General features: G+C 41.1%; 2 protein-coding genes across 3 annotated transcripts in view; one reads left to right on the top strand and one right to left on the bottom strand.

Annotated features, from left to right (window-relative positions):
- The window catches only part of ANKDD1B (ankyrin repeat and death domain containing 1B), a 30,916-nt gene extending 16,210 nt beyond the window's left edge, over positions 1-14,706 (top strand). The window contains exons 8-15 of the mRNA XM_068423688.1: positions 1,766-1,894; positions 2,778-2,876; positions 4,427-4,525; positions 8,415-8,513; positions 11,267-11,362; positions 13,258-13,456; positions 14,166-14,297; positions 14,648-14,706. Coding sequence (XP_068279789.1) covers positions 1,766-1,894; positions 2,778-2,876; positions 4,427-4,525; positions 8,415-8,513; positions 11,267-11,362; positions 13,258-13,456; positions 14,166-14,297; positions 14,648-14,706 — 912 coding nt within the window. The remainder of the gene's footprint in view (positions 1-1,765; positions 1,895-2,777; positions 2,877-4,426; positions 4,526-8,414; positions 8,514-11,266; positions 11,363-13,257; positions 13,457-14,165; positions 14,298-14,647) is intronic.
- Positions 14,707-16,201: 1,495 nt separating this feature from the next.
- POC5 (POC5 centriolar protein) overlaps positions 16,202-24,589 on the bottom strand; it is a 30,998-nt gene continuing 22,610 nt past the window's right edge. For both annotated transcript variants that reach the window (XM_068423394.1, XM_068423395.1), the window contains 5 exons: positions 23,895-24,057; positions 20,187-20,305; positions 19,264-19,377; positions 18,204-18,380; positions 16,202-16,511 (listed from right to left, as the gene is read on the bottom strand). In XM_068423394.1, the coding sequence (XP_068279495.1) occupies positions 16,362-16,511; positions 18,204-18,380; positions 19,264-19,377; positions 20,187-20,305; positions 23,895-24,057 (723 nt within the window). In that variant the 3' untranslated portion in view covers positions 16,202-16,361. The remainder of the gene's footprint in view (positions 16,512-18,203; positions 18,381-19,263; positions 19,378-20,186; positions 20,306-23,894; positions 24,058-24,589) is intronic.

Here is a 24,589-nt window from a genome sequence, read left to right as displayed (position 1 = left end):
GGGTGCCATGAGTAAGGGACCCCCACTCCTACACAATGCCCTCCTCTTCCTTCATCAGCAGGTCGAGGGCTTCTCTCTTATCCAACTTGTCTGTTATTTCCAGCTATGCAAGCTTTGAGGCACATGAGCCCCTTTGAAATGTGAAGCCCTTGTGTTTCCAAGCCTTGTCTAACAATGTTGTTGCTTCTACACACAAAGCTTGTACTGCTTGTGCCCCTGCCTTGCCATGGCTAATGGTGTGACCTTCCTGTCCAGCCAGAGATGTTCTGGTCTGTGGATAAACAGGTCTCTCTTTCCCCAGCATGAGGAAAGCACTAAAATATATTAACTTTACCAGAATAATGGTGGCAGGATTTCAAGCAAGGAAAAATCAGAACTTATTGATGCTTCTGTGACTGCTGAAACACTAGAGTAACTTTCAGTAAACCTTTGTGTATTTTAGGAGTTGGGAAGCAGGGACTAGATAATTGTGCAGCTGATGTAACTTATTTTAGAGATTGCTGTGGAGATATGGAGACTTTTTTTGGGTGAGAATCACAGAATCACAGAATGTTAGGGATTGGAAGGGACCTCGAAAGATCATCTAGTCCAATCCCCCTGCCGGAGCAGGATTACCTAGATCATATCACACAGGAATGCGTCCAGGCGGGTTTTGAATGTCTCCAGAGAAGGAGACTCCACAACCTCTCTGGGCAACCTCTTCCAGTGTTTGGTTACCCTCACTGTAAAGAAGTTTTTCCTCATATTTATGTGGAACCTCCTGTGTTCCAGCTTGCACCCATTGCCCCTTGTCCTGTCAAGGGATGTCACTGAGAAGAGCCTGGCTCCATCCTCATGACACTGCCCTTTACATATTTATAAACATTAATGAGGTCACCCCTCAGTCTCCTCTTCTCCAAGCTAAAGAGACCCAGCTCCCTCAGCCTCTCCTCATAAGGGAGATGTTCCACTCCCTTAATCATCTTTGTGGCTCTGCGCTGGACTCTCTCTAGCAGTTCCCTGTCCTTCTTGAACTGAGGGGCCCAGAACTGGACACAATATTCCAGATGCAGCCTCACCAGGGCAGAGTAGAGGGGGAGGAGAACCTCTCTTGACCTGCTAACCACACCCCTTCTAATACACCCCAGGATGCCATTGGCCTTCTTGGCCACAAGGGCACACTGCTGGCTCATGGTCATCCTGTTGTCCACTAGGACCCCCAGGTCCCTTTCCCCTACGCTGGTCTCCAACAGGTCTGTCCCCAACTTGTACTCATCATGGGGTTGTTCTTGCCCAGACGCAGGACTCTACACTTGCCCTTGTTATATGCAGCATGATTATTTCTGCTAAAAGTGCTCCTTATAACTAGGACTAGATTTGGGAATTCATGAGAAATCCATGGCATTGGACTGACAGAAACTGGCACTTATGATATGTGCTGGCATGCTAGCGGTGTTGCCTGATGTTGAACGGCAGCAATTGTTACCCCCCGTCTTTGTTTCTGTGCCTGTTGCTAGTAGTCTTCTTTGAAAAGAGCGCAATTCATATTTATGAAATAGTTATCTGTATCGTAAACTACCGTACATCTGTCAACATCAAGTCACTTAAGTATTGTTGAGTTGCCATTTCATTTAAGTGTTAATTTAGGAGCATTCAAGTTGTGTTCTGTTGTGAACATCTCCACTTTTCTATTGAGCCGGATAAGTCTGAGCTAGCCTGTTTTGTGTCACAGTCTTACAGTCACATGGCTTAAATTGGAACAGATATTTTCTCTCTGTTGGTCTAGAATGGAGAAACTCCATTTTACTTGTCTGTTGAAGGAGGTCATGAGAAATGTGCTGAACTCTTACTGGAAGCAGGGAGTGACATCAACATTTTAACTCAAGTATGTACACAGTATCCCTCCAAGAAACAGGTACTGGGACATCCTGGGCTGTGGAAAGGACCTTATGTGCTGTTTTCTGTATGTACTAACAGTATATTTGCTCTGCTTATTTTTATGAAATGGTAAAAAATTAAATAAATTAATAAAATAGAATTGGGAATGTGGAGAGTGCTAACAGAATAAAACTGATGAGGAAGAAATATAGCATAGATTTATTCAACAGAATTCTGTGGTGGAGCTTTTTTATTTACTGTGTGTCCAATAGTAAAACATATGGCTAGGAAATGTAACCAACTAGGGTAATTGAAAATCCTCCTTTTTGGCAGTGTATATGACTGAACTGATGACAAACCTGTTCTCCACATCTGGTTCCTGGACTCAAGTCCAGCTCACATCTGTTGAATGGCCTTGGCTTGCCTGCAATGACAAGTTTATGATTCCAGCAGACTGAGAGCTTGTTTGTTTTAGCAGAAAAAAAAAAAAAGTAGAAATTTGCTATTGATTTATTTTTAAAAGTTTGTTACTGTGACTGTACTTGCTTGCTAAAGGTCAAACTGAACTAACAAACTAGGAGACATGTTGGCATTGTCATTGTCCATGGTGCAGGATAGCTGACAATGCTAATTTATCTCTTTCTTAAGAGAGATTGAAAAGTGCTATAGAATACTGGTTTTTTTAGCGTGTTTGTTGTGTTATAGTAAAAATGGGAAATTCTTTCAGTATTTACAAAAACACATCATGCAAACTGCTGATCCATTTCATTCTATATCATTTTATCAAATAGAATTTTTTTAGGGGAGGGGATAATAACACAAATTATAATGAAATATTATCCTGTATTGATAAGTCTCTTTAGTACTGTTTTTAAAGCAACAAAACTGTAAATTTTTGCTGTCTATACCATTTCTTTCAGAATAACAGCAGTGCTTTGCAGATTGCAATTCAGAATGGACATCTATCCTTGGTTAATTTTCTTATTGATAAGAACATTGACCTGGTTCCTAAACCTGAGGTGAGTGTGTATCAATATAACTTTTCTGCTGTTGTTGAGCACGTCCTGTCTTTTATGGTCTTTCTTGGGAATTCAGACAGCTGAATGAGATAGATTGACTAGTTCCTTTATTTTTTTACTATATGCACGATTAGGTGGTTTATGGATGTTGGTTAGCAATATGCATGGACCAACAAGGACAAGGTCCTGTTGCACAAACTCACTGAGTGCCTGGGCAGACTGGTACAGTGCAGTGTAGAAGTGGCCAGGCTAAGCCAAGGACCAGGCATTAGAAGATGAGCAAAGTACCCAACTTGAACTAAGCAGCTGTAATGCAGGCCTCCCTGTGTGCCATGGGCTAAGAGTTAACACTTGTAACTGATTTTGAATAAAGGTAAATAAACCCTTCAGTGCTTTTACCCTGGGCACTCAAAGCCTATGACTTCAAAATTTGCATGCCACCATTCTTTGGGGTTTAAAAAAAAAAAGAGGTATTCCTAATATTAAAATCTTGTCTCAATTTAGATATTGCAGTTTTTGTTACATCTGAGATTTTCTGTGAATAGGAAATTACTTTCCACTTCTACAGTACAGATGAAAATAGAATTGGGGCTTCGTGACTTACCTGCCATGATCACTGGTCTGTTGAGTAATGTTATCAAGGAAGAACAATTTATGATGTGCTTGAAACGATTTATTTAAAAGATCTCATTGGCTTTCTGTAGCGGAAGCAACTTATAAAATTGTAACTTATGTTTTGGAAACTTTTACAGTGCAGCATTGCATAAAAGCTTGCTTTATTTTTCTGTAGCCCTGAAGAAATGGCTGTGGTTTACAAAGACACTAATGAACTGGTGTCTGGCACCCGTGAATGGCACTGGTATGAAATTGGGTTTTAGATGTATTTAACTGCTGAGTCACAGGTTCAACATGCAAAGTGATCTTGCCAAACTAATGGTTGGATTGTGACTGATCTTGGACCTGTGCCTCAGTTATTTTAATGAATAATCACTGAAATAAAAAACCTTAATTTCTTTCTAGTTATAATTTGCTTTTTATAAATATGAGAGCAAGTCAATTTAGTATGAAGAATATTTACAGCAGCAATATGTGACAAGAGTTTATTCCTGGAAAGTAGATTTTGACAGATGTATTCTGTCTCCAGCCTGTCCAGCTAAGGGCAAAACCAGTTTTCTGAGGGAACAAAAACATTACCCTAAGTTCTCTATTGTTGGCCAAGAGTAGCAGCACATCCCAGGTGTGAACATGTAAGAGGAGCACCTTGCCGCATTTGTAAGTGGCAACACACTGATATGCACCCGGTGCACTCAACGTTTCCAGGTTTCTCAGCTGTATTTTTTCACCTGCTTCTGTAGGTGCTGCAGGAGCAGGAACAGGCTGCCATTTCTGGCATAACTCTGCACCTCGAGGTGTGTTTTCTGCAGTCTCAGACCTCCGCTGGAGCACATCACCTTTGCAAGGAGCAGATTTTAACAAGAACCTCTTCCTTGTTTGAATAAACTTCTAATGAATGTACCCAAGTATAATAATTTATTATTTTCCCTCCACAGCAGAAGAATTCCCCTCTCCATTTAGCAGTCATCAATAATCATCTACCAGTAGTAAGAAGTCTCTTGGATACCAGTCATGATATAAACTCCTTAAATTACGTAAGAAAAACTGGGAATTAACATAATTCCTCCTGGTGAAGAGGAGATTATGTGAATTTTGCCTCAAATATTTTTTTTTCCTTGTGAGCTCAGGGTACAAAAAAATAGGAAGGAAGTGGCAGTTCTCTCCTTATCTTTTCAAATGTGTGCATATGTATTAGTCACTGGTACATGCTGTGCTTGTATTGTTTGTGCAAGATAAGGATAGTAAAATGCTATACACTCAGAAAATACTTAGGTTTATTGTTTGAGTGTTACAATTCATGCGTAATAAATGACAGAAATGTCTCAACGGTATTGATCTCAGAGAGGAGCCCAGTGCAGAGAGTCAGTTGGCTGGGACAGAGTTAATTTTTTTCATAGCAACCCATATCGTGCTGTGGTTTAGATTTGTGACCGAAACAGTGCTGGCAAGGCACCAGTGTTTTCACTGTTGCTGAACAGTGTTAGCACAGCACCAAAGCCTTCTCTGTTTTGCACTCTGCCCTTGCAGTGAATAGACTGAGGGTGTGCAGGGAGCTGGGAGGGGACACAACCAAGCAGATGACCAGAACTGGCCAAAGTGATGCTCCATGTCATACAATATCACACTGAGTGATGAAATCACAGGTCTCTGTGGTGCAATTAGTTAGCACATTTAGCTGTTAACTGAAAGGTTGGTGGTTCAAGCCCACCCAGGGATGCCAGCATCTGTTTTGCCCACCTTTATCAGGATTGTTGGGCTTCTGCTTGGTGCTGATCCTCTTTGGAGGCCTGGCTGATTGGTTGTGAGTTCGATGTAGACCACCTTTGCCACCACTAATCCCCTCAGATACTGAATACCCTCCTTTATGGAAGGCTACGTGATGCTGATGTATTTACATTGGTGCTGGTTTGCTTGATCCCCTTTTTGCTGTACAAAACCTCCTATAATTGTTAATGACCATTTTCAGCTTTTTGCTGTGTTGTGTATCACTTTGTTTTTCTTTGCCTGGGAGAGCCCTGATAAAAGCACCGGCCTTGAGCCTTATCTGGTGTTTTTGGGCCCTACACTGCTGCTATCTGGGTACTCGGAGAACCATCTTGTGGAGAAAATTAGCAATTACACCTTTTTCCTTTTTGCCTTGGAGAGATGCTTTGTGGTGAGAGGAACGAATGGCACCTACCCTTTCTTCTCCTCCAGGATAGGTCTTTCCTGCATTCTTGTAATGGCCTCTCAGTTCCTTGAATATCCATGTGTAATCAGACTGTTCTGTGTGTCTCCACGTGTCTTCAGCCTGATTTTGATTATTGTTCATAAGGTTAAACAACTAATTGGGAATGCCACACAGGAACATGCCCAGAGGCGGCTGATCCCTCGATGGCAGGGTGTGTGGGAGGAGCTGGGCAGGTGCCTGGGGCTGTTATTGCATCTAATAGTTTGAGATTTCACACCTGAACCGGCATGTAGTCACAGGTAATTGGTACACCATTTGAAAGAGGGGAGACTTGCCTGTCCTAATGAAACACAGTGACTTCTAATGCTGTGTTGGGGCCTGGCCCATGCCTACCGTGCTGCCATCCAGTGCCCTCAAAAGACAAAGAAGGTTTCCTGATTAAGGAGCACACAAAGGGACTCTCAGAAGGTCTCCTGCTCTGAAGCCACCCATATGGACACTGAAACAGTTACTCAATGTGAGGGCACACACAGTGGCTTAACCAGAGACCCAACCCTCAAGTATTAATAGTTGCTTCTGTGGTCAAGAAGAAATGGTGGAAACGGAGGTCGACTCTGTTAGTAAGAGAAGCAGCAGCTCCGGTTGAGGGGCAGAAGGGGAAAGAATTGGAAGAGGCAGCCTGACCTGCAGCAGGACAGGAGAGGGAAGAGACAGGAATGACAAAAGAGGAGAATACTACCTGGTCCCCATCCCTAATGACCTATGAGATAGGCACCAAGTATTCATCCATCGGCAAGGTGAGCGCTTTGCTACCTGGTTGCTCCAGTGCTGGGAAGGTAGGGAAGCCCAGCAGCTGGGGTCCATCAGTAGGGACTATGGGATTGACAAAGGGATCACAAGAGAGGCAGCCACCTGCAAGCCTCTGGAGGTGGCTCTTAGCAAGTGTGAAGGCAAGGTATCTCTTCAAAGAAGATACTGTAGACCAGCAAGGCAAGTGGACTATTACAGAAGGTATCCACTATCTGAGGGAGTTAATGGTGGTGGAGGTAGTCTACAGCAACCTCGCTAACAACCAGGCTTCCAGAGATCCAGATGACATCCAGTGCTCATGGTCCATGTGGCAGAATTTTCTACGGAGCTCACAGATGTTGTACACCGGCACCCTGGCCATAATGGACTGGGCAGACATCAAGGCAACAGCTGTGTATAGACCAGCCTGCCAGCTATGGTGCTTCAAAGAGAATCTTTCTTCTTCCTTCCCATTGACCCTACATCTCAGCTGTCGAGACTGTCCCACCAGGTCTGTCGAGTCCCACGCTGGGCACTGTGGCTCCCTGTTGGGGAAACACAGCTGGTTCTCCTGTGTGATGGGTGAGGATGATCTCCATGATAGTAAGAAGGACTAGTCTTTGAGAAATCTGTAGTTCACCTCTTCCCGTTGATCATTTTATTGCTAAAGACTAATTTATACACATTTTTGTGGGAGACGCTGTGATGGGAGTCAAAATAAATATGATGATAAGCTCTTCATAACATAAACAGAGAATTTTGTAAACTTCTTGAACACATATTTCACAAATGTTTTGTGCTTTGTCTCTAGCTTGTCTGAAGTTATATACAATAGCTACATACATATCTCTAAATTACTACAGAAAAGAAAGTAGGGTGTATTGTTGGAGGAAATTTCTGAGGTCATGTGATCATAGTGCGTATTCCCAAAACAGCTGATAAGATACTCTAATGTGGAACCCTGAGGCTGGTGTTTCTTGGTGTGTAAGGTCTTGGTGTTTGACTCTGCAACTTTTAAGTTAAGATCTAAAGGCCAAAAAAGTTCTCTAACCAGACCTACAGAATGTAGACTTGCAACAACAGAGAAGCATAGGCACAAAACCTTCAACTTAAAAGGTTGCTGTGTCACATGAAACACACTAAGGGACATGTCCAGATGTGCAGGGTTTCCACAAATGACAGCATGTCTTACTTGCTGCTGCATTACACCCATAGACGTCTGGAATTTCTTATTCTAATATTCTGTAGAAGAATAAATAAATAAATAGGTTTTATTTGGGTACATGCAACTGTGTAGAGACTACACAATCCTCATTTCAGACATAAAGATTAGACTTGAAGCTGAATGCCCCTTTAGCTGTATTCCTTGTTAATGATTTGGTTTAATGCTTTTTTTTTTGGTCCTTTTTTTTGTTTGTTTGTGTGTGGTTTAAGGCTCTCTGAACCCATTATGGAGCAGGCAGACTTCTCTTCTACCTTCCATTCCATATCATTGTTTTGTGGCAGGGCTGGCTAACAAACCCTGTTGAGGACTGTGGCACAATGTACTGTTGAAAATTATGAATGCCCAGTTGTCGCTACATGAATTTCAGCAGGGAAAAGGTTACTTGAGAGGATAGTATGGGTGGGGGTTGGCAGTCACATGTAGCACTCTGTCCAAAACACCTTGTTTTAAGAGGGAAGAGAGAGAGCTCATTACATACATTAGAGGGGCATGGCAGCAGCTTTTTTCTGAGCCACCTGGAACTCCTGTGGTTTTCCTGCAGAGGTCCCAGATGCTCACTTGTTTGCCTGAAACAAAACTGGCAGGTAGATCATTCAAAAGTTAAATGTTTTCATTCTGTTTAGTGTTTTCTAGCCAAGGCCATCTCTCGTTGCGAATCTTCTTCAGATTCAGATTATGAGCACTCTGCTTTTAAGGGCAAGTTTGGCTTATTGCATTTATTTTGTGTCATTAATTCCAGAGGCAGGAAACCCCTCTACATCTGGCAGCTGATCTTGGAAATGTGGAGCTGGTGGAAGTGCTGCTGAAAGCAGGCTGCGATCTCAAGACTGTGGATAAGGTAGATTGCATTCCTCACCCATACAAGGATTATGTGATTTCATTTTTTGTTTTATAACCTTCTTCCCAGAGATGCAGGAAGCACTTGTTTCCAGTCATCTTTCCTAAGTCAAGCCAACTGTTAGTTGTTACAAAGGAAGTTTCCTTTTACAAAGGAAGTCTCCTTTTAATATTGACATACCTGCAGCCTGCAGAGATCTGAAATGCTTTCAGTGAAGAGCTGGTTTTGAGTTCAGATGATGCAATGAAAGCCAGTGGGGCGAAAAATGTAAAACTTCCAAGCTCTGTAGTTTGAAGGGTAAACCCCACTGCCAGAGACCTCTGATGGAAAAAAGGACTAGGTTTACTGAGTAGAAAACAGCCTGCAACTGTTGTAACTGCGCATCTGCAGCCAGGTTCGCTGCGAGGAGATGCACAGATACTGCCGGCTTCACTAATTGCAGCGATGGTGAGCTTGCTCTCTAGCACTCTGGGCCACCTGGAAATGGTCGTGCCATGCACCTGGGAAGCAGTCCCAGATTTGTTCAGGTGGGTGCTCAGACCCTGTTGCTGATGTTCAGCCTCGAAAGACCGAGGCAGAAATAGCAATGGCTGGACGAAGTACCAAAGAGTCTCTGGGGAAGTGCTTTTGAAAGGACAGAGTACCAAATCCAGTTTTTACAAATTTTGCTAAATCACTGCAGGTTTGAGCCTGCCCTTTTTATACTATTACCACTATATTGATTTTCCTGTATGACTGAATTGACAGACTTGATGTTTATTATGAGCAAAATCTAGCTCTTTAGTTATTTAAAAAAGTAATTTTCACGCATAAAACTGTCCTGATGAGGAGTAAAGCTTTATGGAATGAGGATCTTTTTTGGAACGAGGATCCCCTAGCCTGATGTGAGCCTCAGGGCTCTGAGTGCAGGTGACACGGTTGGTGTATTTTGGGAGGCTGAGGTAAGACACTGCATTGCAGTTAAGCCTTCCCATTTGAAGTCATGGCTACACTAGCCAGAGAGCTGCAGCTCTCATATGGGCTAACCCAGGATGAAGCCTTGTCCACTTCAGACAGTGCCTTAGCTGTTGGAAAATTGTCTCTACCTATTCATATTCCACGGGCAAACACAGAAAATTCCTTCTGATTGCCTGTTTTGACCTTAAGAACTGGCAAGCCTTTGGGCTGGATAGTGCCCTGGTGTCGCAGCAGTGTTGACAGAGTTCAGGGCATGTTACGAGAACATGGCTCTGAGCCAGCACAAGTGCTGTCACCTTTCTGCATTGGTTTTATTTCTTGGAGTAGCTTTTTCCTTTTATGTTTGCTGGATGACCCCTGAGGCCATGCCACTGCTGGGAACATTTGCAAGTACAGCCCTCTTTGAACTGAATGGGTGCTGAGATGCCAAAAATGTTCCCATCCTTCCTTACTAAAGAGTAGGAAGGAAAAAGGGGAGCCTGCTTTGATTGCACAGTGTTTTCCTGGCCTCTGTCCCCTGGCATCAAAGGTCCTCAGTCTCCAGAGCTTGTCTTATATCTGCACAAGTTGCAAGCTGTTATAGCTCAGGAAATGCTCTCTTGGGAGCTCTTCCTTCCTCCCATCTACAGATATAATTGTGGTTGGTTGTGACTGATAGTGCGGAGTGCTCCCTGTGTGCAAGATGGCCATGCTACATGTGCACGCAGGATGCCAGCAGTGTCTGCACTAGCACAGGAGGCCAGAAACACCCCCTTTTCCCAACCCCCCACCTTTCTGCAAAACACAGAGCACCTTTCCAGAGGTGGGATCCAAGAAGCTCTTGTGGTCTCTGGACTCTTCACATATCAAGTATGTCTATACTGTAAAGATTTCATGAAATGTAAATTCCGTGGCTTCAAATGTGATGCTTTTCTAAAAACAGGCTAATTATAATGATCTTGAGCAGAGCTGGGAGCTAGAACTCAAAAGGTATGTATTAGGGAACTTTCTCATAGCTAGAGATTTGAAATGCCTTATACTTTAATTACTGAACATTCTAATTAAGGATTGGCTTCTTTTAGGTCTAATTTACTAGAATGCCTAGCACTTGTGTGGAGAACACCCTGAGTATTTAAATGTGAGGCAGTTCCACTCAGTGCAAATCTGCTGAAAACAGACAATTGCAGAGAAAACTGTGTAGAGCCACTACATGCCTTTACATCAAAGAGCTGATAGCAGAGATGGGTTCAGATAGACTGAGCAGTCCTCTGCAGCTGGAATTAAAGCAATGGCTTTTAATTCCTTTGACTGCGTGTACTACCCATGAAACATCACCTTCAGTTGTGCTCACTTCAGCTGTCATGAGAAAGTCATTCCCACACTCTGTTTTCATCCTGTGAGACAGCTTCTCTTACCATCCGAAACAAGATGCCAGTTAGCCCTTAAAGTTGGAGGTTTCCAACTTTGCCAGCCTATCCGTCTGAAACGCCAGTTTAACCACAACAGGGGAATGAAAGCGCTAGCAGGTACGACATATGCAGCAATCAGAGAGCAAGAGGTTTCTGAAGGCAGCTGCACCTCACCAGAAATTCTTTAGTTCAGTGCAGGGAAAATTGACCACCTCTGGGCTGAGGGGATACAGCTCATGCAAAGAATAGAACTTTATGGCTTCAGGGCAGCTACAATCAAAACTGTAGTAGATGTTTTCTTGAAAAAAAAGGATGGGGCTCTGTAAGTGAAGCTCCTGTGTCCCTCCTATAATATACTTATCCTCACATATATGAGATAATGTTCTGATTCACTATCTCTGCTTTCAGCATGGAAAAACTGCACTAGCTGTGGCATCAAGGAGCAGTCATGCCCTCATTGTAGATATGATCATTAAAGCAGAAAGGTTTTATGCCATGAAACAGGTAAGAGAAGTGCCTTTTGCCTGAGGGTGGTTCCTTTTGGCAGGTTGCAAGACTGGCCTTGACAAATTGAGGTTAGGATTTGGAACAGGAAGGTCTCTACCCCATTCATGTTTTATCCCTCACTGTAAACTTGTAGGCAGATCTTATAGTTTTCCTGCATCGTGCTGTACACACAGAGATAAAGAGGCGGAGAGAGATTCTGACCCAAATTCAAGCTGTGCCGTCAGCATCAGGGTTGGGATGACCTGAATCCATGTTGATCCCTTTGCTCCATAAATCAGTCTTGTATTGGCTTGCTCAGTTTTTCTTGTTTGAAGCCATAGGTTTATGTGGGCTCCCTAAGAATTGATTACATTTGCTGGGTTTTGACACAATACAGTTTAAAATCCCCAAGCTCTCTCAAATACAGTTTGTTTGCAGACTGGTCCTAGTGAGGCAGTAAAAGACACCTCTTGTAGCATCCACTGTGAAACCTGCAAGAAGGAAGATGCTAACACTATGTAGAGCAAGGCAGATGCTAACACTATGTAGAGCACCAGAGCTAGCAAACTGGGGCAAAAGGACTGGTGAAAGGAATTCACTTGACTGTCAACACTCATTGCTTTCATTGCTGAGCTGCCACATAAATCTGTAACTTCACTCTCATCCCTGCTTCCTGCTAGGGAGCGTTTGCTTTACCAGGTTAGCCAAATGCCTCCTGGGGTGGTATAAGCATACTGATCCTGCCCAGGTGCAGGCACATGAATTAGCTGGCCTTTTACCACCCCACTCTGGCCCTGTGTGTCCAAATCCGTGACACTTGATGTTGCAGGGCATTGTGTTGGTACATCACAGATTTAGATTAATTACCATGAAAAACACCTCCACGAACTCCCTGTGTTGTGCATATGTGATTTGTGTCAGTTCAGCTGGACCTGGTACATTACTGTTTCTTTTGGCTTAAAGGGGAATTAGAAATGAAGTAATCTGTTGCCAGAGATGAAGCCAGACTTCCTGAAGCCATTTTTCACTTCGGAAACTGGTTTGAAACAGGACTAGCACACAAACAAAATGAAATATAAAAGTATTTTGAGCTTACCTACACTAGAAATGAGGCATTTCCGTGGGCACTGCTCAGCTAAGGCTGAAATCACTGCTAGATGTGGCTTTTGCAGAGGTGCCCAAACATGCAGTGACCCCCAGCACTCCTGTTTCAGGTGAGCCATTCAAATGGTTGGAACATCACTTTTAATCTGGAGGGTAAAATACTTGCAATTTTGGTACAAATAAAACTAGATCCAGGTTCAACACGCATGTGCTTATTGGTGCTTAGACACCTTGCTGAACAGGGCTCTGCATGCCAGACCCAAGGGCGGGTGCTGCCATCAGATGACCCGGCAGTCCCTGCTTCGGCCAAGCAGAGCTGACAGGCAAGAGGCAGGAACAGCTTGAGCAAATGCCACGCTGATGGCGCCGAGCCTCTTCGCAGGGAGAGGTCAGCATTTTGAGAAGCAAGCGGAAAGAGTAAGAACTGTGGTTGAACCCCAACCGTGTTCAAAATGTGATATATAAAATAGACAGAGACAAGGAGCACAGCAGTGCGGGCCTAGCATTTGCTGTTACTTGCTATTGTGTATCAAGTGCCAGAGAAAGAAAGTGGTTTATTTTGCATTTAACTTAGTAAGACATAGCAATAGACACAGGAGGGCTTTGTTTCTGTTCTAAGACTGTAATAACATCCTCCATGCTAAGACATCTTCCAAAGCGCTCTACTAGCCAAACACAGTTCCTTTATCTGCACTGAGCAAATCACCTGTCAGTAGCTACACTTGGCTGTACGGGACCCAGTTTTCACTGCTCGCTAAGCAAAGATTCCCGGCTTCATTATAAAATTTATCATCTGCTTGCTTTTTCAGGAACATGTAGCTCATAGTGATGATAGGTCAGACTTTTGCTTGTCCTTCAAACAAGATCATAGTACACAGACGAAGCAAATCCGTTCCTCCCTTTGGAATCTAGCATACAACCAGTTAAAACCCCAGGAATGGAAAAAACTGGCCCTGTTCTGGAAGTTCACGGATGCACAAATTAAAGCTATTGAAGAACAATGGACAGGTAACAATATGTCAACAGCTAGAGATAATATATAAGCTACAAAAATCACAAGGCAGAGTTGCTTTTTAAACTATGTGAGTATCACAGATACACACTGGCCATACTGCTCTTACTCAAACTATGAAAAGGAGCAGTGAACAGATACAAGCCTTGTCCCCAGTTCCTGGGAAGCGGTGCTGTAGAAGTATAGGCTACTTCTGTTCTCCCTCTTGGCCTGAAGGAACCTCCATCTTTGTAGACCAAAACCAGGAGTGGTGAGCAGCACAGAAGGGTCTTGCAGGTCACGCTGCAATTGAGGACCTGGGGAACCTTGTGACACAGGAAGACCTTGTTCATGCTCTGTCTTCACAGCTGCCATGAAACAGCAGTTTCTGGTTTCAGGCATCTCAAGTGCTGGGAAAGCAATACTTCTATAGCACACATTGTACTTGTTCACTACTACTCTACTACTCCAGCGTATATTTCCACATGTTGAGGAAAAAAGGAAAAAAAATAAGATGTATTAGCTTCCTCCCTCACCCCTTTACAGTAGCCTTAGGATAAAACAGATTTTTTTTTTTTTTAACCTTTGTAAGTCTTCATTTTGCTTCTAGGTGAGAAAGGAAATATGAGTAAATGAGTAGGTTTTAAAATCTTTTGGAACTGTGCAAAAGCACAAAATAAGAGTTTCCAGCATATGGAACAGACAAATGCTTTGTGTATTGCATAGGGAAAAAAAGTTATAAGGAACATGGAAACAGAATGTTGCTCATCTGGTTACATGGTATATTGCTGGCTCATCAGAATCCTGTCAAGCATATATATGAAGATCTGGTGGAAGCAGGATTTCAGCCTTTAGCTGGTAAGTTGTTTTGTGGTGTACAGAGCATATTACACTGTCCTCTGCAAGACTGCAGTGCGGTGCTGAGGTTCCTGCTGGCTCTGTGAAGGTGAGACTGTGGCAGAGCTGGAGGACACTCTCTTCCTTTCTGGGAATCTGCCCTTGCTGGGGGGGGGGGTGAGGTTGCTTGAGGGAGAGTGTTTAAGTGAGACTTGAGATTTGTAAAAGAAGATAAAAATGTGCAAACTTTGCTTCCTTCCTTTGTCCTGCAAACATGGTTAAAATGTGATTGGCCATCCTTCAGCTAGATTAGTCTGACCTTGTAACAGGCAGAGCATGTCAAGCAAGTGTTTTCTCCACTTACTTTACAGAGAAGATCAGAGCTGCAAGTAGCACTGACATGGACTCCAGAAAATGTGCAATTTCATGAGTTCATCAATAAAGCATAACATATAGATGGAATTACATGCCAGATGGAAAGTGACTTTCAAATACAAAGAATGTCTTTTCTGGAAACAAAAACCTATTTTGAAGTTGTATGACTTTTTCCAAGCTAGAAGAACTTGCACTCCTGAAATATTGGTCAGTTCTTTCTCATATGCTTGCTATACAATGATTTAAAGAATTTAAGAGTGAATGGCTGGCTGGTAATTTATGGCTATGCTGCTAAGCAAGAAGCACCTGCCTACAATTTCTATACCTGGCTTAACATTGATACACTTATTCTGTATTGGAACTGCAAATTAAGCTATTTTGTGTTTGACATGAAATGTAAATGAGATTATAAATAAAAGAAATTAAATTTAATAAGTGAAAATTAGGTGTATAAATGAACACTTCCAGAAATAGGTTGGCACCTGGCCTCATTTGGGATTCAGGTTTTTATAAAGTCTTGCTAGGATTATAGTGTTCCTGTCTGAAGAGGGCTTTTCTCTTGTTCAATTAGTGCTAGGATTAGGACAAGTCTGTCTTTCTTCAGCATTCGGTTTATGTAGTGAAAATACACAAAACTGTCATGTCTAAAACCATGTGTGGATGGCTGCAGCATTTTCTATCACGGCATAACCTTGTCTACATACTCAAAAAAGAACATTTGACATTTAATACTTAACATCTAGAAATTATTGTTCATGTCGTGAATTAATATTTGGTAGTGTCTTGCTGAACACGTTTAAAGGTTTTCTCATTATTGAATATATTTCGTATTTGAACAACTATGTAAAATGTCTGTCTTTGTAGCCTTCTCTACAACAAAACAGCAATAGTTTTATCATGTAATGGAAGAACTGAATTGCCTTGTCTGTCTATATAAGGCTAGCATTATTTTGTAGAATCTTATAGTTTATACTAAAAATATGATGATCTGTATCTTAGTCTGAAGTCTTAGGCCTAACTGCCCTCTTGTGTGCAACCTGTTTTGACGTGGCTGCAGAGCATCACAGAAGTATGAAAACAGACTGCTAAATCCTCAGGTTTTGGAATTAGGGATCAAAGATTACCGGTTCTTAGCTCCTGAGAGGTATGCATCAAGTTCCGCAACATTAGCTTGGAAAATGAGAATGTTTAACTGTTTGATGGACTCAGTACCTCACCCGGCCCAAGTTGCACCCTGTGTGTGAAGGCTACCACCCTGTTATTCAAGTATGCTGTTGTAGGATATGATTAAAATGCATGTCAACTACACTTAGTTGCATAAGCAACTCAAAGCATATGTAACAAAAATATACATAATTTTCACTTGAAAGTAGATGTTAATAAAAGCTGGAACTAAACAAAGAGATTCAGACAAAAATCACATTCTATCTTTTATTTATAAAATGTGCAAAACATTCCTTAAATAAAAGGTGTTTATCTTAATAAAATAAGTTTCCAAATAGTTTGGAGGCAGAAAAACATTTCAAGTTCTTTTTTTTCCCCTCCAGGTATTTACTATAAAAGCATGTTTACTTAAAAAAAAAGGTTTTTTTGGAAAAGGGTAAAAACATGATACATAATTTAGGTCTTGCTACATCAAATCTGAAAAGACTGGGAAGAGGTTTAAATTGTACCCTGATAAAAAGCCCCACCGGTGAGAAAGATATTTACTCAGTCAACAACTTTTATTGTCTGAACACTGGTATGACTTTGGCCCTGAAGCATTCGCCCAACTTGTCCTGCAGGTCTCACAGTGGTAGAACCAGAAGAATGGAGCACAGTTCGAGGATATTTAGCAGCAGTGGCTTGGGATATGGTTTGCTGAAAAGTAATCAGATACATCAAAACACTTAATGGTACCAAAAAAATCCCATTAAAATAGCCCTAAGTGAGCTGTAGTTTAAACAGAAAGATTTGCAATTCAGCAAACTGAAATACACTTTTCAAAAACAAACAAAAAAAACCTCCGTTACTTTAACAGAATGAGTAATTTCCTTCCTTCCTTATCTGTAATACACTCTTTAGAACATAAAGTGCTGAACTTCCAATTAATTAGGTACCCTGAGCTTTTATCACCTTATTTCAAGGTTGGTTGGTTTTTTTACCAAATTGTTCAGAATTTTCCTCTGTAGTGCTAATTTAATGATGCCAACATTCCTTTTGAAGTTCAGTATTTGCTATGAGGAAGTCTCTGAAAGGTCTCTGGTCTCTGAAAGGAAAAGGTTTGCATTTATTTAACAACAATGAATCTTCTCTCCAAAAAAACAGACACCTTACTGCAACAAACAGTAGTCATTCTGCTTTTAATCAAGGTAAACTCTCTCCCCTTCAGATTAATTCAAGAGACATTCTTCAATCTGATTGACTTCCACTGTGGCATTTATTTGCAGAAAGAGTATATGGAATGTATCTCTGGGACTGTCACACTTATTACATTTTTAGAACTCAGTTTTTGGTACAGTGGTTCAGGTACTTTACTTGTCACACTAGTCACACAATCTGAATCCAGAAATTGTTCTTAATGAAAGAGTCTCACACCAAACCTCTAACTCCCTAAGGACATTCAATTTAAATACGAATTTCTGCTTAGGAGCCCAAATTCTCCAAAGCTATGTGCAGCTTGCCACAGGGCTCTGATTCACTGCAGGACATGAGTGAAAGCAGAACATCCCTCACATGGACAGTTACCAGTATCTCCAGCTCAAATTAAGGGATCAATGTAGTTCTGCTTGTTCTGGCAGTATCACTGAAGAAAAACTGGACTTTCAGATAACACAGACAAAACTCAGATCTTACTTTACAGGTTAAAATATAAAAAAACATCTTAAACTGTTTCATAGACCTCCAGTCAAAACCATTTTTTGCTCAGATTGGTGTAAAAGTGTAGCAATTGCCTAGGCTGTTTAGTCCACTGTTCACAGTCTTCCTGTATGTTGGTTTCATACCCTACTAATGCACTTATTTCAGTGTTTTCTTCAGGATAAATGGTGGGGGGAGTGGGTATGACTCAAAATACAACAAGCAGCAGGCTTGACGAATTTGATTGCCTCCAGACACGGGTTTTACTTTTTTGCCCCAGTGATCTGCTATGCTCAGCCTGTCAGTCTAATCTATATCTCTACCACCTCTGGTTCAGTCATTCTTCCTGCTATACACCATGAAGCTTGTCTTTAAATTGTGGTTGCATGGTGATGACACCAAACATTGAGGTACCAACTGACCACTTCTAAGAAGAGAAAGACTCACGGAAGAGTTGGTCAAAAAAGAGACAGCCAAGACTATACCTGTGAAATATTTACTACAGAAGCAAGACAAATAGATTAAAGTGGCAGTATTTACTTCCTCTCCTCACCAGTGCCTTCTACCCAGCCCAAAGACAGTACTGTGTGTTATTTTAAACACGACTCAAGTCTGAGCCTTGTCTAATATCTCTTCACGGTGGTAATTTTTCTTTCTTCATAACAACAGATGTGTTGTTATAAGAATACTGTTACAAGCATAATTCTGACTTACCTGAGTGACTGGATGATGTTTTTCAACAATGACTGAACTCATGGGTGGAGCAACTCCCATCACTGCTAAACTACCGCAAATTCTGGCTTTTTGTCCCATATCAGCTCGGCCCGTGATTCGAGCAGTGATTGTTCTTCCTGCTTTCTGTTGAGCAGATGTTATTACTTTCGCCATAGGCTACAAATAAATTAAGTATTAGTTGGTAATATTCTAAACATAATATTTACAATGCTCTAGTATGTCTGCTTAGTTTTAACAGCCACGTGCCTAAACGGAACACAGGATGTTGCAGGTAATCCAGTTATGTTATACAGGACTGAATTTGCTCCACCTAGTTGCAACCTGGTTTATTCCACCTTTTTCTACTCTAAGTATGAGATAGCGTTTTGAGCAAGTGACTTCTATCCTGAGGAGAGAAAGGCTAATTTGACAAAAATCAAGCAGTATGGATAGTTTAGCTTTGCTCACTGGCTGCATACTTGAGTGACAGCTGCAGGCACTTCCATCACCCAGGAAAGTCTTTCTAGCAGTGACACAGCAGATACAAAAAAGCTTCCGTGCAGTAAAATGCTGCATCTTTCTCTGACAGCTGGTAGCAAACTGTATCAGATGGGAAAAAGAAAGGACAGCAATGCAGAAGACAGTGGAGAAAAGTAAGGACAGTTTAGCAACAAACACAGAAAAGGGAATGAGAGACATTTCAAAGAGCAGGATGCTAAAGCAAAGCATATTCTTTCCAGAACAAAATGGTATCAGGTGAAACACCAATTGTTCCTGTTGCACTACACGTAAGCGTACGTGCACTCTTCTATTCTTCATTTTGTCACACTTCCCCCTCCCCTCTCTAAAAATAATTAAAAATTGCTCCTAACATAAATGGGTTTCTGTGACATTAATAAGCATTTGCAAGCTAGTGTCCACACAACTATGTAAACTCTATGGCAGTTTCCTCAACTATGTACTTGCGTTGCTCTGAAAAAATGCAGAAACGACGACACCAAAACTAATATTTCTTATAATTATGACTTAAAAAATAAAAAAGTTAATTTTGGCATGTTACCAGTTTTTGAGTTGATGCCACACCAGATCCTGCAGCTGTGCTACTGACAATTACTGGAGAATCAGAATCTAACCTGGTCTGAGAAGTGCTTGCGTGACCCAGGTGGGTAGAAAACTGTGAACAAAACCAGAATTTACAGAGAATGAGTATGACTTTCTAGAAAATACAGTTTTACTCTTTAGATAGTCAGTTTTTTGACTATTCCAATTACCCTTCTAAATTTAACTTCTTTGCAGATATTTTATCTCTAGTTTTACTGTTTTCTGGCTATTTTAAAAATACTTGTCTAAAAGTTGTAGAAACAGAGTGAGTAACATTTGATACTATTAGAATGAAAAATCAGGAAGAGAGGCAAGTATATCTTCTGTTGTAACCTGTACTCTAGCGTGAAATTGTTTTACAGGGGCAACGTCTTCAGCATGACTCCAGGGCAGGTCCAGAACATCTAAGCTACTGGATAATGATCTGGCTAAGCTGACATGACAGGATAATAAGCTGAGTTCTCTCAGTGTCTACATATGTTACACTTTTAAAAAAGAAGATTCAAGTCAAGCCAGCTTTTCTTCTTTTCAGATTACATTAAGCTCAATTTTTTTGAAAAAAAAAACCCAGCTCTTTTTCCAGAAAGAACGTTAGAAAGCAAATTCTGCTTATTATAGTGACTTTGTCTTCATTAGTTTAATGCATTTTCACTAAAATAAAAAACAGAGATTAATGAAAGTATACCAAGTCATAGCAGCTGTGCCCTAGTCACTTCATTTACACAGTGCAGTCTGAACATACCCATAGGTTTCTTTTTCCACTTAGACTGTCTTCATATTCCTTCAATTCATGGGCTATGGCATTTATCTTTAAAAAGCCCCAACCAAGGAAGTTCATTTTTGTCACTAGCAAATACAGTTCTGTTCCAGCTACACACTTACCATGTCTTCCAGCTGAACAGTAGTTGCTGGTGGAGGTGGTGGTGAGGGGGGATTATATTGCGAAGAAGGTAGCCTTCCTGCAACAATGGTACCATTATCATTTCTCCTACTTCCTACATCTATTATTAGAAACACAAAGTAATGGGATCAGCACATAATCTAGCAAACCCTAAGGGGAAAAAAGAGGTAAGTCACAGTAAAAACTATACTATTCCTTTGAGATTTCTATATAATCTAATTAAAAGGATCATCCTGTTCTTTATATATATACACACATTTAAACATTCCTCTATTTGACCCTTCTTTTCAGATGCTTGGAAATAATATTTACCAAGGGGCTTGTTTCTGTGTTATGCCTCAACATCCCTGTGGCACTTGTCACATACTTGTGGTGCAAAGAATGGAGGTTCTTCGTACTGCTTCACAATACTAAATCCAGTGTGCAAGAGCTGCTCTTACACTAAGGCCCAAAATCCAGTTTAGGTAGAGAGCAGCAAAACACAGAAAATCTGTACCGGACTTCTGTGAGGGCAGAAGATCCTTAAGGTGGCTCATTGTCAGCAAAAGAAAATGTTATTTTAACTTTCCTAAGAACATACTGCAATTTCAAGGAGCCATAGATCATGCTCAGCAGAATCTCATCTCCACATACAATGGGTGGACACTGGCCATATCCTGGCTGTAGGGCTGGGACGATCTACAGGTGCTCTACAGCCTTCATCTCCAACCAGCTGGGTAAGCCTGAGATGACAAAAATCTGTCCAGGGTTCTTTTGTCTTGCAATGCAGACACCCTGGGGAGGTCAGATCTGCAGACCTAAGCCCAATATCTTTTCCAAGCAGTTTCAGCCTTTTCCTTTAGAATACAAACTGCCTTAAAGAAAGCAGAGAGAGGTATTCTTATTTAGTCTCCTATTTCTGAAGCAGATGATGCCAGCAGCAGTTCCAGACAAGGGAACGTTGCTCATTCCAGGGACTAGAGGGACACCATGTGGTTGTTGTATTTTTGGGGCTTTTTTGTTTTTCTTTTGAAGTGAGCAAGAAAAATATAAGGAACATAGTTCAAATTGGTGCAATACTCAAAGATTTCAAGAGTGAAAGTATGCCAGATTATGCATTTTTTACATATATATATGTATGTACACACACACTAAACTTAAGCATAGACAGGACCAACGCATAGTTACAGACTAATCAGACCTGACCGGTGTTAGTTAAAAAACAAGTGTTAGTTTTTTTTTAAGTAAAAAGTAATGAATCCTTGTGGCTTCAATGTTCTTTTAAATACATAAACAGGTTAAAACAAGTGACAGGACAAGGGGAAACGGCCTCAAGTTGTGCCAGGGGAGGTTTAGATTGGATATTAGGAAAAATTTCTTCACAGCAAGGGTTATCAAACATTGGAACAGGCTGCCCAGGAAAGTGGTTGAGTCACCATCCCTGGAGGTATTTAAAAGAAATGCAGATGTGATGCTTAGGGACCTGGTTTAGTGGAGGACTTGGCAGTGTTTGGTTAACGGTTGGACTTGATGATCTTGAAGGTCTTTTCCAACCTAAATAATTCTATGATTCTACGAACCAAAAAAAAAAAAAAAAAAAATCTGCCAGTAAATCAACCAGATAGATTTTAGACCATCAACATTGACTCCAAATGTTACGGACCCATTAAGGTTGTGATACTTGCACACTATTAATAACCTACATTATAATGTATATTATATGTATATTTATATTGTATGTATATTAACATTATAATAACCTAATAATAATAAATCTGTAAAGGGACCAAATTCTGCTTTTATTTCCAGTGACAGTAGGTGGCACTGCAGTGTTTATGAAATACATAATCACTGACTGACTCTGGCACATGGAAGTTCTAATGCCCACAGATTACAAAACTAGGACAAATACCATAATCATCTAATCTCATGTTTGAAGTCCCCTGGTATCCTGATCACTGTTCTGTTATACCTGAGGAAGAATGCAAATAAATGGTTGTATAACCACATTAAATAATTATGTAACTAACTTCATTAAAAGCACTGTCCGGCTGTAACAAGAAAGAGATAGTGTGCCTGAGGCAGGCGAGAAGGTGGTACAAGAGGCAGTGGAAAAAGATGGCAGGCATGGGACCAAGGACAACAAAGACTGTGAGATGTTAGGAAGCCTGATGAGGACTACAGTGACCACAGGAAACTAAAAAGCATGATGCTGGACACCCAAAGAGTTGCATACAGGCACCCCAGCATTGTCCAGAACAGCAAAGTCTCTGTGCTTGCGTAGAGTATCAGCTCTTGCTTCACAGTAAAAATCAAGCAAAATGTTTGGTCCGAGAACCCCAGGGGTCAGTCATGGCAGCTCTAGGGCTCAGTTTTCTTCATTTCCTTCCTATTACCCTCTTCTTTACAGGTTTACAGAAACAATGCTTGCCTATTTCACACCACTCAGTTAGTTACCCATCATTATTTGGGAGACCTACTGTCTGATGCATGTTTTTGTAAAACAATAAACAAACAAATATAAAACTTCAAGAGAGAGTAGTTAATTTATAACACAGTGAAAAATAAAGTACTTGGGTAATGCCCTGTAACCTTATTCCCAGAGTCAGTATCTTCAAGAAATCATTCATTCTCGACCTTCCCCAAATACTGATCTTACATTTTTACTAATACACAGCTACTGCACTTAGCCAATGTCATATTTTAGTTTCCTAAGCAACTGCACAAATACCACATAAGTTTAACAGGCTCAGACAGACGCTCAGCTAGGTATCCTCTTACAGCTTCTTCAGGTTTTTATTTCCCTTTCACATCTACATTTTGGGGGAGGAATTTCTCTGAAGCAGTTCAGAAACTTCTGGTACAAGATTGTTAAGTTTGGCAACTGAAGTTACTTGTCTGAGGCCACTAACAACTGCTGCCAGTACAGCTGGTTGTTAAGCCACACATACAGCTGTGACACTCCTGCTGGCACAGCTATTTTCCCTTTAACGTAGACTGCTGCACCAGCATGATTATGCTTCTACTGCTATAGATTGTCTCACTCTGAGGGGGTGATTGCATTGTATCAGTAAGGGTGTGCAGCTCTTTTCTGGGTAGCTGCACAAATTTTACAAGTGCGTTGCAAATATAATTACACTGGTGTTTCCTGTTCTGGCACAGAACTCCAACTAAATTCAGAACTTGGGAGATTTACTTGCCCAATTTGCATTAAAAGGCAAGATTAAGAAAGAAGGGAGAGGTGTCTGGGAAAAGCACATTAATTGCACATTGAGGTTCCAGAGAATCCCTCCTCCAGAGGAGGGTTTCCCAGGATTTCCCCCTCACACCCCCATAACCTGGGGCTGACATATCTGAGTAACCTTCCACAGTATTCTAAGTTTGCCATCCCTGGCTTCTTGTTCTGCTTTCAGTTGCAGGTTACCACCATCACAGCAAGGCAGGATGAAGAGAACATGTTCCACCTTTCAACTACAGCAGTACAAAGTTCAGCATCAGAATATTTCTCAATATATTCAACAGGACGTTTTACAGCAGTAAGAGTTTGAGAAACTCTGTATTGCCACAAGCCCTCATATTAAATTAAAAAAAAAAAAAAAAAAAGAGAAAGGGGAGAATTGTTTAAAACAAACAAACAAAAAACCCCAAACAAACAAACCCAACAAAACCCCCCCACGCTCTACCAGATTAGAGTTGCTTTTTATACTGACCAGGATCTGTCCTGCTGTCCTTGCCCTGAAACATGGTCATTGCTTCCAGATTCAAAGCACATACACCACGCATAAAGGCTTTTTTCATGGTATCTTCATACTGTTCTCTTTCGTTGTGCAGTCGCAGAATTTCAGCTTTTGTCTGTTCCAAAGTAGCAGTCAGCTATGAAAGAGAGTAAGGAAACAGCTGTCTTGTACTTCTGAATGCAAACTATGGCCATATTCCTCAGTTAGCGTTAAAAGTCAGTTACTACGTTTACAAAGATACACATTTTCACTTCAAAATCTCTGGTTCACCAGAGACGAACAGCTACTTGTAATTTCTTTGTATTACAGCACATTACTTGTACTAGAGCATAACAAGTAAAAGAGTGCATTTGAAAGGACCAGCTAAACAGAAATCTACCTTGCAAGTTTTTGTCTTTTAGAAGTTAAGCATATGGCACAAGCTAGATTTCTACAGGAACACAGATCTGCTCAACAGAAGAATAACCATTCCCAGAGAACTATTTAAGCATAGGGTGAACAGTCATCAGCAATCTTTTTTTTTCTAGCTACTGTAAAAAACTAAAAATGCTGGGAAAAGACAGACCAAGTTACCTTTGTAACTCACTACTTTGTTTTTGTGCTGGTAAGCCACATTTGGTAAGCCTGTTCTTAAAATTCTAGATTTAATTTCTTGTTAAAATACAAAG

The sequence above is a fragment of the Nyctibius grandis genome, chromosome Z, assembly GCF_013368605.1.
Source record: "Nyctibius grandis isolate bNycGra1 chromosome Z, bNycGra1.pri, whole genome shotgun sequence".
Classification (NCBI taxonomy): Eukaryota; Metazoa; Chordata; class Aves; order Nyctibiiformes; family Nyctibiidae; genus Nyctibius; species Nyctibius grandis.
Note: the sequence above shows the minus strand (reverse complement) of the source record. Positions and strands in the feature narration are given on the sequence as shown.